This window comes from Gossypium hirsutum, chromosome A03 (assembly GCF_007990345.1).
Source record: "Gossypium hirsutum isolate 1008001.06 chromosome A03, Gossypium_hirsutum_v2.1, whole genome shotgun sequence".
In the NCBI taxonomy this organism is placed as follows: Eukaryota; Viridiplantae; Streptophyta; class Magnoliopsida; order Malvales; family Malvaceae; genus Gossypium; species Gossypium hirsutum.
This window is the reverse complement of record NC_053426.1, coordinates 34,099,172-34,112,324: the sequence shown is the minus strand read 5'-3', so window position 1 is coordinate 34,112,324 and position 13,153 is coordinate 34,099,172. Positions and strand designations below refer to the sequence as shown.

General features: G+C 32.6%; 2 protein-coding genes, 3 non-coding genes and 1 pseudogene across 13 annotated transcripts; 1 reads left to right on the top strand and 5 right to left on the bottom strand.

The window, feature by feature from the left end:
* Nucleotides 1–2,559: 2,559 nt before the first annotated feature.
* Nucleotides 2,560–4,154, bottom strand: LOC107960813 (uncharacterized). The gene is made up of 4 exons (XM_041094546.1): nucleotides 4,075–4,154; nucleotides 3,572–3,650; nucleotides 3,235–3,379; nucleotides 2,560–3,078 (listed from the first exon to the last, which is right to left on the bottom strand). The coding sequence occupies exons 1-4, from the start codon at nucleotides 4,152–4,154 to the stop codon at nucleotides 2,642–2,644; spliced, it is 741 nt and encodes a 246-aa protein (XP_040950480.1). The 3' UTR covers nucleotides 2,560–2,641.
* Nucleotides 4,155–4,444: 290 nt separating this feature from the next.
* Nucleotides 4,445–6,144, top strand: LOC107960812 (60S ribosomal protein L14-2-like; annotated as a pseudogene).
* Nucleotides 6,145–8,358: 2,214 nt separating this feature from the next.
* LOC121219827 (DPH4 homolog) lies at nucleotides 8,359–11,091 on the bottom strand. 9 transcript variants are annotated; one of them, XM_041098313.1, is made up of 3 exons: nucleotides 10,921–11,091; nucleotides 9,978–10,239; nucleotides 8,359–9,478 (listed from the first exon to the last, which is right to left on the bottom strand). In XM_041098313.1, the coding sequence occupies exon 3, from the start codon at nucleotides 9,443–9,445 to the stop codon at nucleotides 8,918–8,920; it is 528 nt and encodes a 175-aa protein (XP_040954247.1). In that variant the 5' UTR covers nucleotides 9,446–9,478; nucleotides 9,978–10,239; nucleotides 10,921–11,091; the 3' UTR covers nucleotides 8,359–8,917. The 9 variants fall into 9 exon arrangements, with proteins under 9 accessions (XP_040954247.1, XP_040954245.1, XP_040954257.1 ...); XM_041098311.1 differs by having other exon boundaries at nucleotides 9,978–10,230; XM_041098323.1 differs by having other exon boundaries at nucleotides 10,021–10,230.
* Nucleotides 10,394–10,496, bottom strand: LOC121225453 (small nucleolar RNA R64/Z200 family). Its single transcript, XR_005923334.1, has one exon. It is a non-coding gene; the product is annotated as a small nucleolar RNA R64/Z200 family (small nucleolar RNA).
* LOC121225623 (small nucleolar RNA SNORD18) lies at nucleotides 10,640–10,719 on the bottom strand. Its single transcript, XR_005923477.1, has one exon. It is a non-coding gene; the product is annotated as a small nucleolar RNA SNORD18 (small nucleolar RNA).
* LOC121225448 (small nucleolar RNA Z199) lies at nucleotides 10,785–10,863 on the bottom strand. The gene has a single exon (XR_005923331.1). It is a non-coding gene; the product is annotated as a small nucleolar RNA Z199 (small nucleolar RNA).
* Nucleotides 11,092–13,153: the final 2,062 nt, after the last annotated feature.

Below are 13,153 nucleotides of genomic sequence, written 5' to 3'. Positions count from 1 at the left end.
TACTTATAGAAAAAATGGCAGAAGCACAACGGATATACTTCCCTTATCTGCTTTGAACAATGGACAAAATGGCCTCAACCACTGCTTTTAGTTATAAATTATTTACTTGCTCATCTTGTTCATGTTTATTTTTATATTTCATGACAAGCTTTTTATTTATTTAAAAAACATCCATGATAAGAAGATGAATCACAATATTAAACACTCTAAATTTAACAAAACAAAAATCTATTTACTTTTAATTAAATATTACAATGGATGTATAGATAATCAAAATATATTTAGATGTAAATTAGAGTAAATTTACAATTAAATTATAATAAATTTATATAAGATAAATTTTAAACATGAGATTTAAAATTATTTATGATCAAAATTAGGTTTAATTGAATAAATTTGAGGAATAAAAATCGCCTGCCCTGGTCTTCCCATTTCCTGCCCCTTTTTGCCATAATATGCCACAAAAATCAACCGTTATTGTTTTACTGCTTCAATATTTATTATTATTTGTCCTTTTTGCTTAGATTTTTTAATTAATATTTTATTTAATAGTAAAAATTAATCTAAATTAAATTAACTCTAAATTATTATCCTAAATTAAACTTTTACAATCACTAAAATTTTATTAAGTAGAAAGAGCAATACACCGTAGATAATTTGTACTATTTTGAGTTATGTAATTATGTGAAATTAAGTACCTAAATTTTATTTCGTAACTAAAGTTGATTGATACACCATTTAAAAAAAATTGAGTCAATCAAGAAGTACCACATCATCATTTCATTAAATTTTAATTAAATAAAAATTATATTAATATTAGTATTAATTAAAATAATTAATTAATATTAAAAAAGTATATTCGCGCCCCACCGTGCCTCTCCTTCGGTCCCGGTCCCAATTCTACAATATAGTGATTAGGCTTCCTTTGGATCACCAATTAACACCAATGTGATGGAATATTAAGGAATAATACTTTTTTACTGGAGTTTTTGAATGTTTAGAACACCAATGGTGAGGCCGTTTGGAAAGCCTCACCTCACCGAAGCTCCAATTTTCTACTGGAGCATAAAGCTCCAATGAAAAAAAAGCAACCCCAGTCAACTTGGTTTTTTACAATTTTAACCTTTTATCTGATGTATGTTTATATTGCTAATTTTTTTTAAAAAAAATAGTAGTTATATATATATTACCATTATAAAATTAATATTAATTAATTAAAAATAAATATTTTTTATTAAATGAATTTATAAATTTGCATATTTTTAATAATTTTGTAAAAGTAAAATAATTTTAAAGAATTATATTATATATCATTTTTAATTTAATGTTCTTAATACTTATTTTTTCTTCACACCTCACCGTTATAGTTGTATTTGAATCCAAATACACATCCTAGCTACCATTGTTTCTAATCTCATTACTTCAATATTCAATCTCACCGCTACAATAACTAATCTTACCGCCACTGCTGTTTTTAACTTCACTGCCGATCCAAACTAAATAGATATGCAAGAATTTCCCAGCAAAATCTTCAGTAATGGCAGATGGTTAATTTATAAAGCTTTGGATGTCAAAAAACACAGAGCAGAACTAAACCCAGGAACTGTTGTAAAAGAAAATGCAAATTTGACCATTCATGTTTGCTTGGATGAGTCCATAACAAATTGTGTTACAGGTTTCTTTTCTGCTTGCCTGTTACCAAGTCCTTCCAAAGATCTCCAGTGAATTTTCTGGTTGGGAATGGGCTGCATAAACACTAGTAGAATCAAACAAAATGTATAATTTAAGAGTCTTTTATTCAATTAAAACTCGAAATTAAATCAAAATAAATTTAAAAATAACTTACTTTAAAATAATACCATGCAAATTTAAATATTGAATGTAATCTTTATATATATATGTGAACATTTTTATCGAATCGAATATTGCATGCATATAGCTCAGGTTTAAAACTAGATATATAATGGAGCTAAGATTCCCACAACTCAAACTTTTCTAATGTAAGATTCCAACACAAACAACATATATGCTCCTAACGTGGGACTACAAAGATGTAGAAGATTTATTTTAATATATTCACTAGTTATTTATCGGATTTATTCATTGTGTTTGGGTTACTTCAATTTGGTATAAGGTATTCTGTATAGAAGTTACATTGGGAAGAAAACAATCCGATCTCCCAACACTTACTTTGATGCATTTGGTCCTGATGAAACCTATTTGCTAAAGAAGGTAGAGACAGAGTTGGGAACAAAGATGAGATGTTGTGATCCATTTAGAAATTCATGTGATTCATGGTTCAATGTGACACTAGATAATTAGAAGTGAGGTAACTTTTCCATACTGTGAATAAGATGTGAGAATCTGCACTATGCTATTTGTTCATTCTTGCCTGATCCGTGGTTAACATCCTAGGTTATTCCACCGCCCAAAAATTAACCTGTTTAGATCATACAGTCTGCAGTAACCATTTTCAATCCATCGTCAGGAATCAGCGGATGCATCTCTGTGCTGCATTTATAGTGTTGGACAACAGCACTCATTGTTGGTTAAACTGTGTAAATTCTGATTGTTATATGGCTGCTTTCATTGGATTCAACAGTGCTCAACAATGTCAAGTATAATTAGACAATATGGCGACTTAGCATCTCAATTTGGTGCCTTTACGCCAAGACCAAGACTCAGAAGGGGATTTAGGCAGAGGCGGGAGTAACACAATCTTCTTGCATAACCCAAATGGCCACCCTTCACAATGACACAGTTCGTGAATGATTGATCGCCTGCTAAAATCTCGGAAATCGAATTTCCATATCTCCGGGAAATCGATCTTGTTTATGCTCGAAGAACGGGAAAAATCCGTGTTAGCCGATAGAAATGCTTCCCTACTAGCAGCACTCGGACACAAGGAGAAACAACTCCCAATAGAAAAGAATTCATCTGTTTCTTCTTCTCTTTCATCTTTGTCTCGTCCTTTGGCCTGCTTTGATGGAGATAATACCCATGAAAAGCTTTCTGCTACTAGACTCGGGCTGTGCTTCATCTTCTCCATTGCTCGACTTCGAATTTCGGAAACAACTTCTGTATAGAACATCGCAAACAGTTAAGATGCAGGTAGAAGAGTAGGGACAAAAAAAAAAAAAAAAGAAGAGCATCTTTTGCAGCTACTGCTAGTTAATAAGTTTAGTACTTGGGATACATCATTGATGTCGCTTGTTGAAAATTCTTCCTCTAGACCTGAATCAGTCCGCCGTCCATTGAATGTACGGCAATTGGAAAATGCTTCCTTCAGAACTGTAGCTAGGAACTTGCATCTCTTGGATTGACGGGGTTGCTCTTCCTGATAAAATACACTCATGTTGGAGAAAGCAGATGTCTGGAACTGTCAAACTGAGACATGAGATTTACTTATAAAGAACGTTAACTGTCAATGGTTTATTTTTATGCTGCTCTAACCATTTCCGACAGCGAGATTTTAAGAATCCTCAAAATACTTAAAAGAAAAGTCAAATTACACTGGTAAATTATTTAAAAGTTTTCATTTTTTATTTGAGTCAGTGACAGTAAAATGAACTTGAATATTAGGAATGTTATTCAACTCGTCGATGGCTATTAATCCTACTGCACTACTCGTTGAATCATTACTTAGAATTCTTTAGCAGAATATATCCAACATTTGTTAAAATAAAATTAACAGTACAATCACTTAAATAAAAGTTTCATTTTAAATTAACTAATCAAAATGTTACCTTAAACAAAATCCTAAATAAAAAAAACATCATACCCAATTCGAGTGTCATGAATTCATTCTTTACACCATGTTTGGTTGGGTGTATTGGCATAGCCAATACACCCCTAATCGGTGGGTCCCGCTTAATCCCTCTCTAATACTTTGTTTGGTTCAGTGTATTGTTATTACAGGTCTAATACACTACTGATCTAATCCCCAAAATCTACCGTTTTCTAATCCCTTCCTTGAGCTCAAATTAGGTGCTGCTTCAATTTTGGTCCCTGTTTTACCCTCCCGATTCACGCTTCTGTTTTACCCAAAATCCACGTTCTGTTTCTTCCTTCTACCTTTCTTCTCCACTCTCCTCACCGTCTTCTCCTCTAACATCCAGTGTGTTCTGCTCCTCTAACATCCTCTGGCGTACCATTTGTGGGTGTGTTCTTCTTATCGAGATTTTTTTTCCCTTTTAGTGTGTTTTCATAGTTCTTTATTTGGTCTGTGAATGAAAAGGATGAAAATTTCTGGGTTTTTGATGCTTGGTAATTTAGGAAGCCTTTATTATAAACTTTTTGAGATATTTTTTTCTATTTATTTGAAGTTCAATGATTTGGATATTGGAACATATATTGTTTTTTCATCTAACTTTCTCAAATCCCAAACAAAAGACCCCTGGAAAAAAAAAGGGTTCTTTTTAGATTTTGAAATAAAGGCAGAAAAATGGTGAACTGGGAGCTAAACAGTTGCTGCAATAATGGCCAAGTTACCTTTCTAGTTACAATTGCTGTCTTCACTGTTGTCATTCTTGTTGTAAGCTTCTTTCTTGAATTTTTTTTTCTCTTGTTTATAACGAAGATCATCTTTTTCTCTGCTATGCTTTTGGTTGTTGTAAGGAAACAATATAAACACGGTAAAAACAATGGGGTAATTTTGGTAAGAGCTCCCTGGTTATGTTTGTTTGAAGGATGATATATCTACGGTTTAGTTGACTAAGCCATGATTGTTAGTTTTAGTTTAAAATTTAATAAGTTTCTTGTTTTGGAGAAACCATCGAATTGATGGTAATTTGAATTACGAAATAGATTAACAGTTTAAATAGTTTCTTGGTTTGCACGTTGAAGGAAATTGGGTTCTTTTCTGGGAGCATTTGTGATTTACTTTTGTAATACTTGTTGTAAATCTGTTCATAAGGAACTCATAAATGCTATGGCATTTACAACAATTTTCATAAGTTGTTCATAAGGATGAGGATGCCAAGGTTTTAGGAGTTTTCTAGGAGGATTCACTGCAGTTGAATTTCTGTTAAAAGATACAGCATTCTTTGGAATTTGAACTGGTTGCCTCTATTTGCTTAAATGGATTGACCTAGTGTTTCCCCCTGATTGTTGTAGCTATGGAGAACAGTGCTGTTGCTACCTTTTAGGCTCATTACAGTATTCTTGCATGAAGCAAGTCATGCAATTGCCTGCAAACTTACCTGTGGTCATGTAAGAAAGCCCTTTCCTTTATCACATGTCATATGAAGGGTTTAAACATGTCTTTAATGTGACCATTAGATTTTGGCTGCATAATTTTTCTACTAACCCATCTTACTGGTTTTAGTCTTTGGATTATGGTCTGCTCAATTATCAATGTTCCTTTATCAGCCAACTAGTCTAGTTGAAGTCCTATAGGTGTTATTTGGAGATGTGCGTGTAAGAAGTGACTGTATTTTTAATGTGGCAGGCACTTGTTGATGCCCCGGATATGGTAAGAGGCCAAATGAACTTCAAGAGGCTTACATTGACAGATATCACAATTGACATTCCACGTGTTCCCAAGAACAAATGGGTTGATCGAAGCTATGGAGAAGGCTGGTAAGGACAACGATAGCTTTCACCAGCATTTGTAATGTTGTTTCTTGAAGATATGTTTTCTTTCTTATCACTCTTATGTTAACTTGCAGATGTTAAGAACAAATGGGAAAGTAGCTCGTGGGGTAGAAAGTTGATTGTCCAGAAGAGAAGAGCATCTCTCAACGACTTTGATAGGTTCAAGCTTATGTTGGCTAAGATCAAGGTCAGTTTCCGATACACCCCCTATTGTGTCTACCCGTTTTATACCAGAGTTCTTTTCTTGAAAGCACTTCCTCAAAACATCAATCGAAGCTTGACGAGCTGTAATACGGTTTTGCAGAGGTCTGGAGTCATCAAGAAAGAACTTGCTAAGCTAAAAAAGGAGAATGCATCTTGAATTTGATATTGAATCATGGATTTTTGTTAGTTTTTGTCATCAAACATTCTGCAGGTTGTTCTTTTTTGTAATTTTTCTTTTATTTACAAATGATTAAAAAGATTAAAGATCAGTTGAGAGATCTTTGTTTGCTATATTACATATTTTATAGTGAGTTTAATAGCAGGATATTGCTTTGCTTGCTGCAATTTTTCTTATCAAAATTCTGGTATTTATTTATATTCCCTTTATAGCATAATGAAAAATAAGACACTTAAGTTGTTTAAGTTTATAAGCTTCAAAATAAAAAGTTTTGATGTATTGTTTAGACAAACTCGAGCTGCTCAAGCTAGATATCGAGTTAATTATCTTACCTTAATTTATGTGTGTATATACTAAGTTTTGCTGAATAAATATTAACCATTCATTCAGATAATTTTCCTATACATATGTATTTGTGTATATAAAATCATGCATTTATAAAGTAATAAAACACTGTCCAATACAACCAAGCATTTGGTTTAAATGATTGATACATGATCAAAACAAAAAGAATAAGAAACAAAGAATGAGTAACAAACAGTTACATGTTAATTTTAATATTAATTATTTCAAATTATCTTTTATAGTATCATATATTATGATTTGAGTAAATTTATATAAAAATATTAATTATTAAGAATTTTATTAAATTATGATTTGAGTAAATTCATATAAGAATATTGATTATTAAGAATTTTATTAAATTATATATTTTAATTATAATATATTTAATAATAATTATGTTAATTTATATTTTATAGTATCATATATTATGATTTGAGTAAATTCATATAAGAATATTGATTATTAAGAATTTTATTAAATTATATCTTTTAATTATAATATATTTAATAATAATTATGTTTAAATATGATTAAATTATTTATTATTGATATTAATAATCTTATTAAAACAATAATCATTTACCAAAATAAATTTATGCTAAGGGTATTCTAGTCATTTTAGTTTTTTCCATTATGCTATTACACCTCTATTCCATTCAACCAAACACAAGATTACTATTACGCCTCTATTCCATTACATTCAACCAAACAGTTGATTTGCTATTACACCTCTATTCCAATACACCTCTAATCCAATACACCTCTAATCCAATACAGCGAACCAAACGCACTCTTAGTATTTTGATGTTGAAATTGACCTGCTAGTTTTGATAGGTCCCTCACAACTAAGTACAGGCACTCTATCGTTTGGGGTAAAGACGAAGTTAGAAAGGGGTAAGCATGATAGCGACAGATTAACTACCGACACTCAAAACCCCACTTTCAGCTTCAGATTGCTATCTAATGCTCATCAACGCTAAAACTATGAAGTCCCTATGGAGTTGAATGATATTCCTGTTCATCTTTCCCTAGATAGTTCCTTTAGAGTAATTCACAAGTTCCCACTTCAAGCTAAAGTCACGTTGAAAACTGAGACATGTTACCGAACAAGGACGACGAGGATTGGACAAATATGACATGAAAGATAACGTTAATTCTTTGACGTTAGACAATCTAGAAACAAGTAGCTTTAAACTGCAAGTCAAATCATGGAATAGAAATCCAACTTACCTGAATAAAACTGGGTAAACGATTATATTGAGAGTGAAGAGCAGTATGTCGTGAACAACCAGATCCAACCACAGTTCTATTTATATGCTTCAATATTGAATGACAGTAAATGGCACTCTGAGCCGTTGTAATAGGTGCATGACACTCATGATAATGGCCAACCCACATTAACTGTACTAAGGGAAAGAGCTGTGGGCAATTTAAATGGAATCTTGGTGATGGGTGAAATGTTTAGAACCAGGTTAATTTAGATTTGTCACGAGGCAACCAAAAATTACAGCAACTTCATGAATTTGTTAATGGAAGCTGTTGGGAAAGGATAATGAATTTATTAATGGAACCATGTGTGCAAAGGATACTGATGACGGAGAGGTGAAAAGGCTTGTTTACGCGAAATCATCACAAGTAGGATATTATAGCAATAGCTAACCATGATGATAGACCACAATAAAACAATAGCTTTTGTTCAAGGATTCTGATAACATGGAAAGAGCAATGGGGCATTGCCTTGTTCATTCTACCTGTGTCATAATTATGTTTTATATTTATACTAATACTTGATAGATTAAAACTATATTATATAAATATTGATTTGTTCATATATTTATGTATATTTTCTTTTTCTTTGCATCATGTGCTCGTGTCCAACATTATTCAATTTATCCCTCCGAGAACGAGAGAATCATTTCTAAATGGAAAAGGCAACACGATAGAGTTGGCGCCACCTAATTTAGAAGCAAACATCACATACATGAATGATATAAATGAAATTAAATAAACAAGAGCAATCATTTCCACTGCCTTCCATTGTTAGAACCCAATATTCAATATTTATTGCATCTTTCTAAACATAATTATCTTAAAGAATAAACAAAAAATAACTTTACAAAGTCTAAATATGAACATAAACCCAACCATCTCAAAGTTAACATCAACTTTGTTGGCGGATCATTCATATCTGATACATAGTACTAAGTTATAACTCTCCAAAGATTAAGACTATAACCAAGCAGATCCAAAAACCACAACTTTGACAGACTCTTGATTCAAGCTCGACGAACTATAAGTTACTTAACTCGAGCAAGACATTCTTTTCGAGTTGTATCACTCCACCTTGAACAGCTTAAAGCACAAACCTCATCTCAAACACAACAGATGTATGAAAAAGAAGTTAATCAACTGCAAGCTTGAAACCTCCTCACAACAGTCTTTCGAATTGTGTTATACATAGTTTTCTTTGTCACCAATATAGCAAATGTAACCCAGTCATGGTGAAAATCAGGGGATATTTGGAGAGACAAACATTCCAAGTATAAAGACCTTCATCAGCTATGTTTCAACATCGAAAGCAAAAATGAAAGACCAATCATAAATACCCATCAATTGGAACTTTAATATCTGGATTTATCATCAGCCGAACAAGCAATGAACAAGAGCCACAAGGAAGAACGATTGATGCTGGTAAAGCATCAGGAGTCCTTACAAATATCCCAGTCCCATCCCTCATTAAAGTGTACCCCATTTGATTCAACTCCAAAGAATCAACTGAGAAGTTATCACCACACCGGCACTGGTAATAGAGCTCCATGACCTCTCCGGCATCTTCAACTATCATATCATCTAAGCTAATATCTTCTGAGGCCACTACATCCTGTCTTAAATCTCGCAGCTCGCTATCATAGGCAGTCCGTGACTTGGGGTCACTAAGGATTTCCCATGCCTTCTGTACTCTCAAAAATCTTTCTCCAGTCTCATGGTCAGAATTCAACTTATCAGGATGAGAATTAAGGATAGCTGTACGATAACTCGCACGAATTTCTTCATAACTCGCGTCTTCCTTAACAAAGAGAACATCATAGTGGGTTTCTCGGACAGAGTTACTTCCGAGAATCATGGTTCACCAGCACTGTTCAAAAGACTAATATCACTGCAAATACAAAAAAATAGATTTCACAGGTTAGTAGAAACTATAATTTACGTCTTCCCCTATGAAGGGCATTGCAGGCAGTATTTGAAGGTTAAATGGTTAGGTCATAGTAGTTCATACTTAAAAATGACTTCCCCAAATTCAGAGATTGACAATCAAATGACAGATATCAGAAGGATTAAAATTACAAGCATTATTGAAAACTAAAACTTGTGTCTGATTTTCAAGAAGAATGGTAAGCATAGTATGACTTAAATTATGAATGAACTAAGGAAAAGAAACCCTAAGAAGCAGAAGCTTTTGCATCAAAATGAGCATGACTCAAGAAACAATACAAAAACCAGAAGATAAAAAATTGAACCAACAAATCTGATAACTAAAATGAGATAAATTAACGAATTATGAAGTCAAAATAATCAAATACTTAATTAAACCATAAATTAGCGGTCAGAAACAAGAAAAGCGCCCCCAATTTTAGAAGAAATCAAACCAAACTAACTTGATCTAAACGACTTGCACGATTTGATAATCCCTACACACACATAAAAGAGTCGCTGAGAATAACATGAATCTTCCTCCTCTCTCTTGAGCGGATTGGCAGCAGAGCGCAAGGACAAGGAGATACAAAAAGAACTGTGGATGTCGTAAGTTTCCGTTTTATGCTTTTGCTTTGGATGAGTTTGGGAGGCTCGTGAAAACTGAAATATCCATGTTCAGTTACTTCGAAACCAAAGCCCCCAAATCTGCAAAAACTTTTGACACTGGGTCAAATTATGGTTTTCATTAATATAGTATATCCATGTTCAGTATAATTTGTTTTCTTACTATTGCTAGTACTGTTAGTACTAAACGGTATTTTATCATTCATATTCACAAGGTTGCAGCCTGTAAGGAATATTTTAAGAATAAATAAAACTTCCGCTCAGAAAATATGAATTTTCTTCTCATGGATTTTCTTTTTAAAAAAATCTCTGAAGTCTGACAAGTGAAATTTTTTCATAATTCATCATAGCAGAAGAACTTTGTTTCTGAAAAGCAATTAATCCACAAAAATATTAAAATAATAAAAAATTAAGAGTTAATTAAGATTTCTGCCAATAAAATGTCTACAATTAAGATTTCTGCCAATAAAATGTCTACAAATAAAAAAAATGAATTATTGAGATCAGATTTTGGTTAAAAAAATTTATCGGTCACTGTTTAATCAGAAACACGGACCAAATAAAACCTCATCATATCTCAAAATATTTGAAGAAAAAAAAATTAACTTTGAAGAAATTTCAAGAAAAATATGTAAGAGAAGAAAGATCATCAGACTTAAATACAAGTATCATGGAATAAATCCAATCATATTGTTGCAGTTTTATTTTTCTCATCAACTGATCGATAAAAAACGAATTTTACAAATCAAAATTTCAGAAAAAAAAAACAAATTAACTTACAGTACATTTGGAAAGAGATTGAGAATGCCAGACAACCCTTAACGAGGAGAATAGAGAAAATATAGGATGGCAAGGGTTTCAGGTTTGGGCAATTATTTATAGATCTAATTGAGGGGGCTTCGATAAACCCTAGATAGAAATGGTACCCTTTTTGTCCATGCCTCTATGGGCCTTCCCAGGTAGTCGTTGGCTTAATTGGGTTTTCAAATTTTGGCACAGCAGTTTTTTTTTTTAACGTCAAATAATTCATCTCAAATTAATTTTTGGCCTCTTTAGAAACCATTATTTGGGTAAACAAATTTTGATTTTGATTTGAAAATATAAATTCCTTATTTGAATAAAAAATAAAAGTCAAAGTTAAATTTAGACAAATCCAAGCCTAATTTCATAGTAGTTGAATTTTGAATTTCAAAATTCCTTTAAAATCTCGAAAAACATGATAACTTTTTTAATTTTAATTTATAATATATCATCAACGAAGTTCAAGATTTTTAGAATTGGATCGGAAAATAAACCGATCAAATCAATGGTTTTTATTTCAATCAATTCAATCGATCCAATCCATTCGATTGAATAAGTTATTGAAAATAAAAAATTATTTAAAAATAGATAAAACAGTTCAATTGCCAATTAGGACGATTCGGCTGGCTCACAAGTCAACTAATATGACCTCTTATTTTGGATTGGTACCCTAGTCGATTCCTGATCCAATCAATCTAATCGGCCAGTTTGGTCCGATTCTAAAAACATTGACGAAGCTTCATGCATTTAATTTAATACAATATAAATGTTTAAAATTTTCATTTATACCATAATTTCCACAATTTTATTTTTAAACCTTTTACTTTTAATTTATACCTAAGCAAGTCCACTTATGCCTTGTGTAACTAGTTTGACGAACAAGTCCAGTCTAGTTTTTAGAATCGAACTGGTTGTCGAACTCGTTAGGCCACCAGTATGTTAGTCCAACCAATTCGATTGGTTTGACTGGTATGTTCGGTTCGACCGTTCCATCCGATTCTATTAAATAAAAGTTAAAATTTTCATAAAATTAAAAAATTAAAGGGTTAAATATAAAGTTGGTACTTGAACTTTGCAACTTCTCCCAAATTGGCACTTATGGTTTTTTTGTCCCAGATTGGTACCCAATTTTTTTTCCATCAACTAAATTGATACTTGAGTCTAACGCCATTAAGTTCAGGACATGTGGCAGAATAAGATTGTGACACGTTGCATAAATGATGTCATAATATAAAAAATAATTAAAAAAAATATATTTGAAACTATTTTCTTTTTTTTTCTTTCTTTCTTTTTCCCGACGACCTTTCTTCTTCTCAATTTCCTTTTATCTTATTTTCTCTACTAAATACGTTTGCTTTCAATGGTTGATTTCAGTTCCTCTTGTAATAGCCCAAATTTGACCGGGCCTTAAAACCAAAAACTTAAAATAAATAAATGTTTATTTATTTAAACAGTCCATATACAGAGGCCCAAAATCAGAACTACCCAACAGACCCATTTACACCTTACCCCTAATAAACCTATTAGCCCCTAAAACCCCTAACCCGATTACAAAACTTAAGTGGCCCAATTGGCCCAAACTTTTACACTGAGGCAGGAAACCCTAGGGTTTCTGCCTTTCCCTCCTAGCGCCTCAACATCTCCTAGAAGATTCGGGGAGCGTCTGTCCAGCTCCCGAATCAAGGCCATCAATGCGCTATCCAGAAGCCTGTCTCCCTCACGTCTGTCTAGCTCCTGAATCAAGGCCGAATCGACTTTGTTCCAGCGACCTTTCGCTGCCGAGATTGTTGCTCCTGCAGCAATCCTGGCCTTGGATTGTGCCACCATTGGCGCTCCAGCATTCATCACACCAGCGAATCACCGAGATCCTCGCGGTTACCTGCAAAAAAGGAAAGAAAACACAGCAGAAAAGGAAAATAGATAGGAGAAAAAGAAATCAAAGATTTCTTTCTAAATGTAAACAGTTCATAGAGGGCTATAAAAGCCTCTTCACAAATCTGTACAAAGGACCGGATTTTGAGAAAAAAATACACTTACACATATTTATAAAGGAGAAGTTCAAGCATTTTCTTTCAAAAAGGTGATTCGAGTTTTTTTATTATTCTGTTATTTATTCAACGAATATACAAATCGATCTTTAGCAAAGAATTGATAGTATTATGGAAAAGGAACAGGTTACCTGCGATTTTCTTGAAAGAATGAGGGTTTTTAA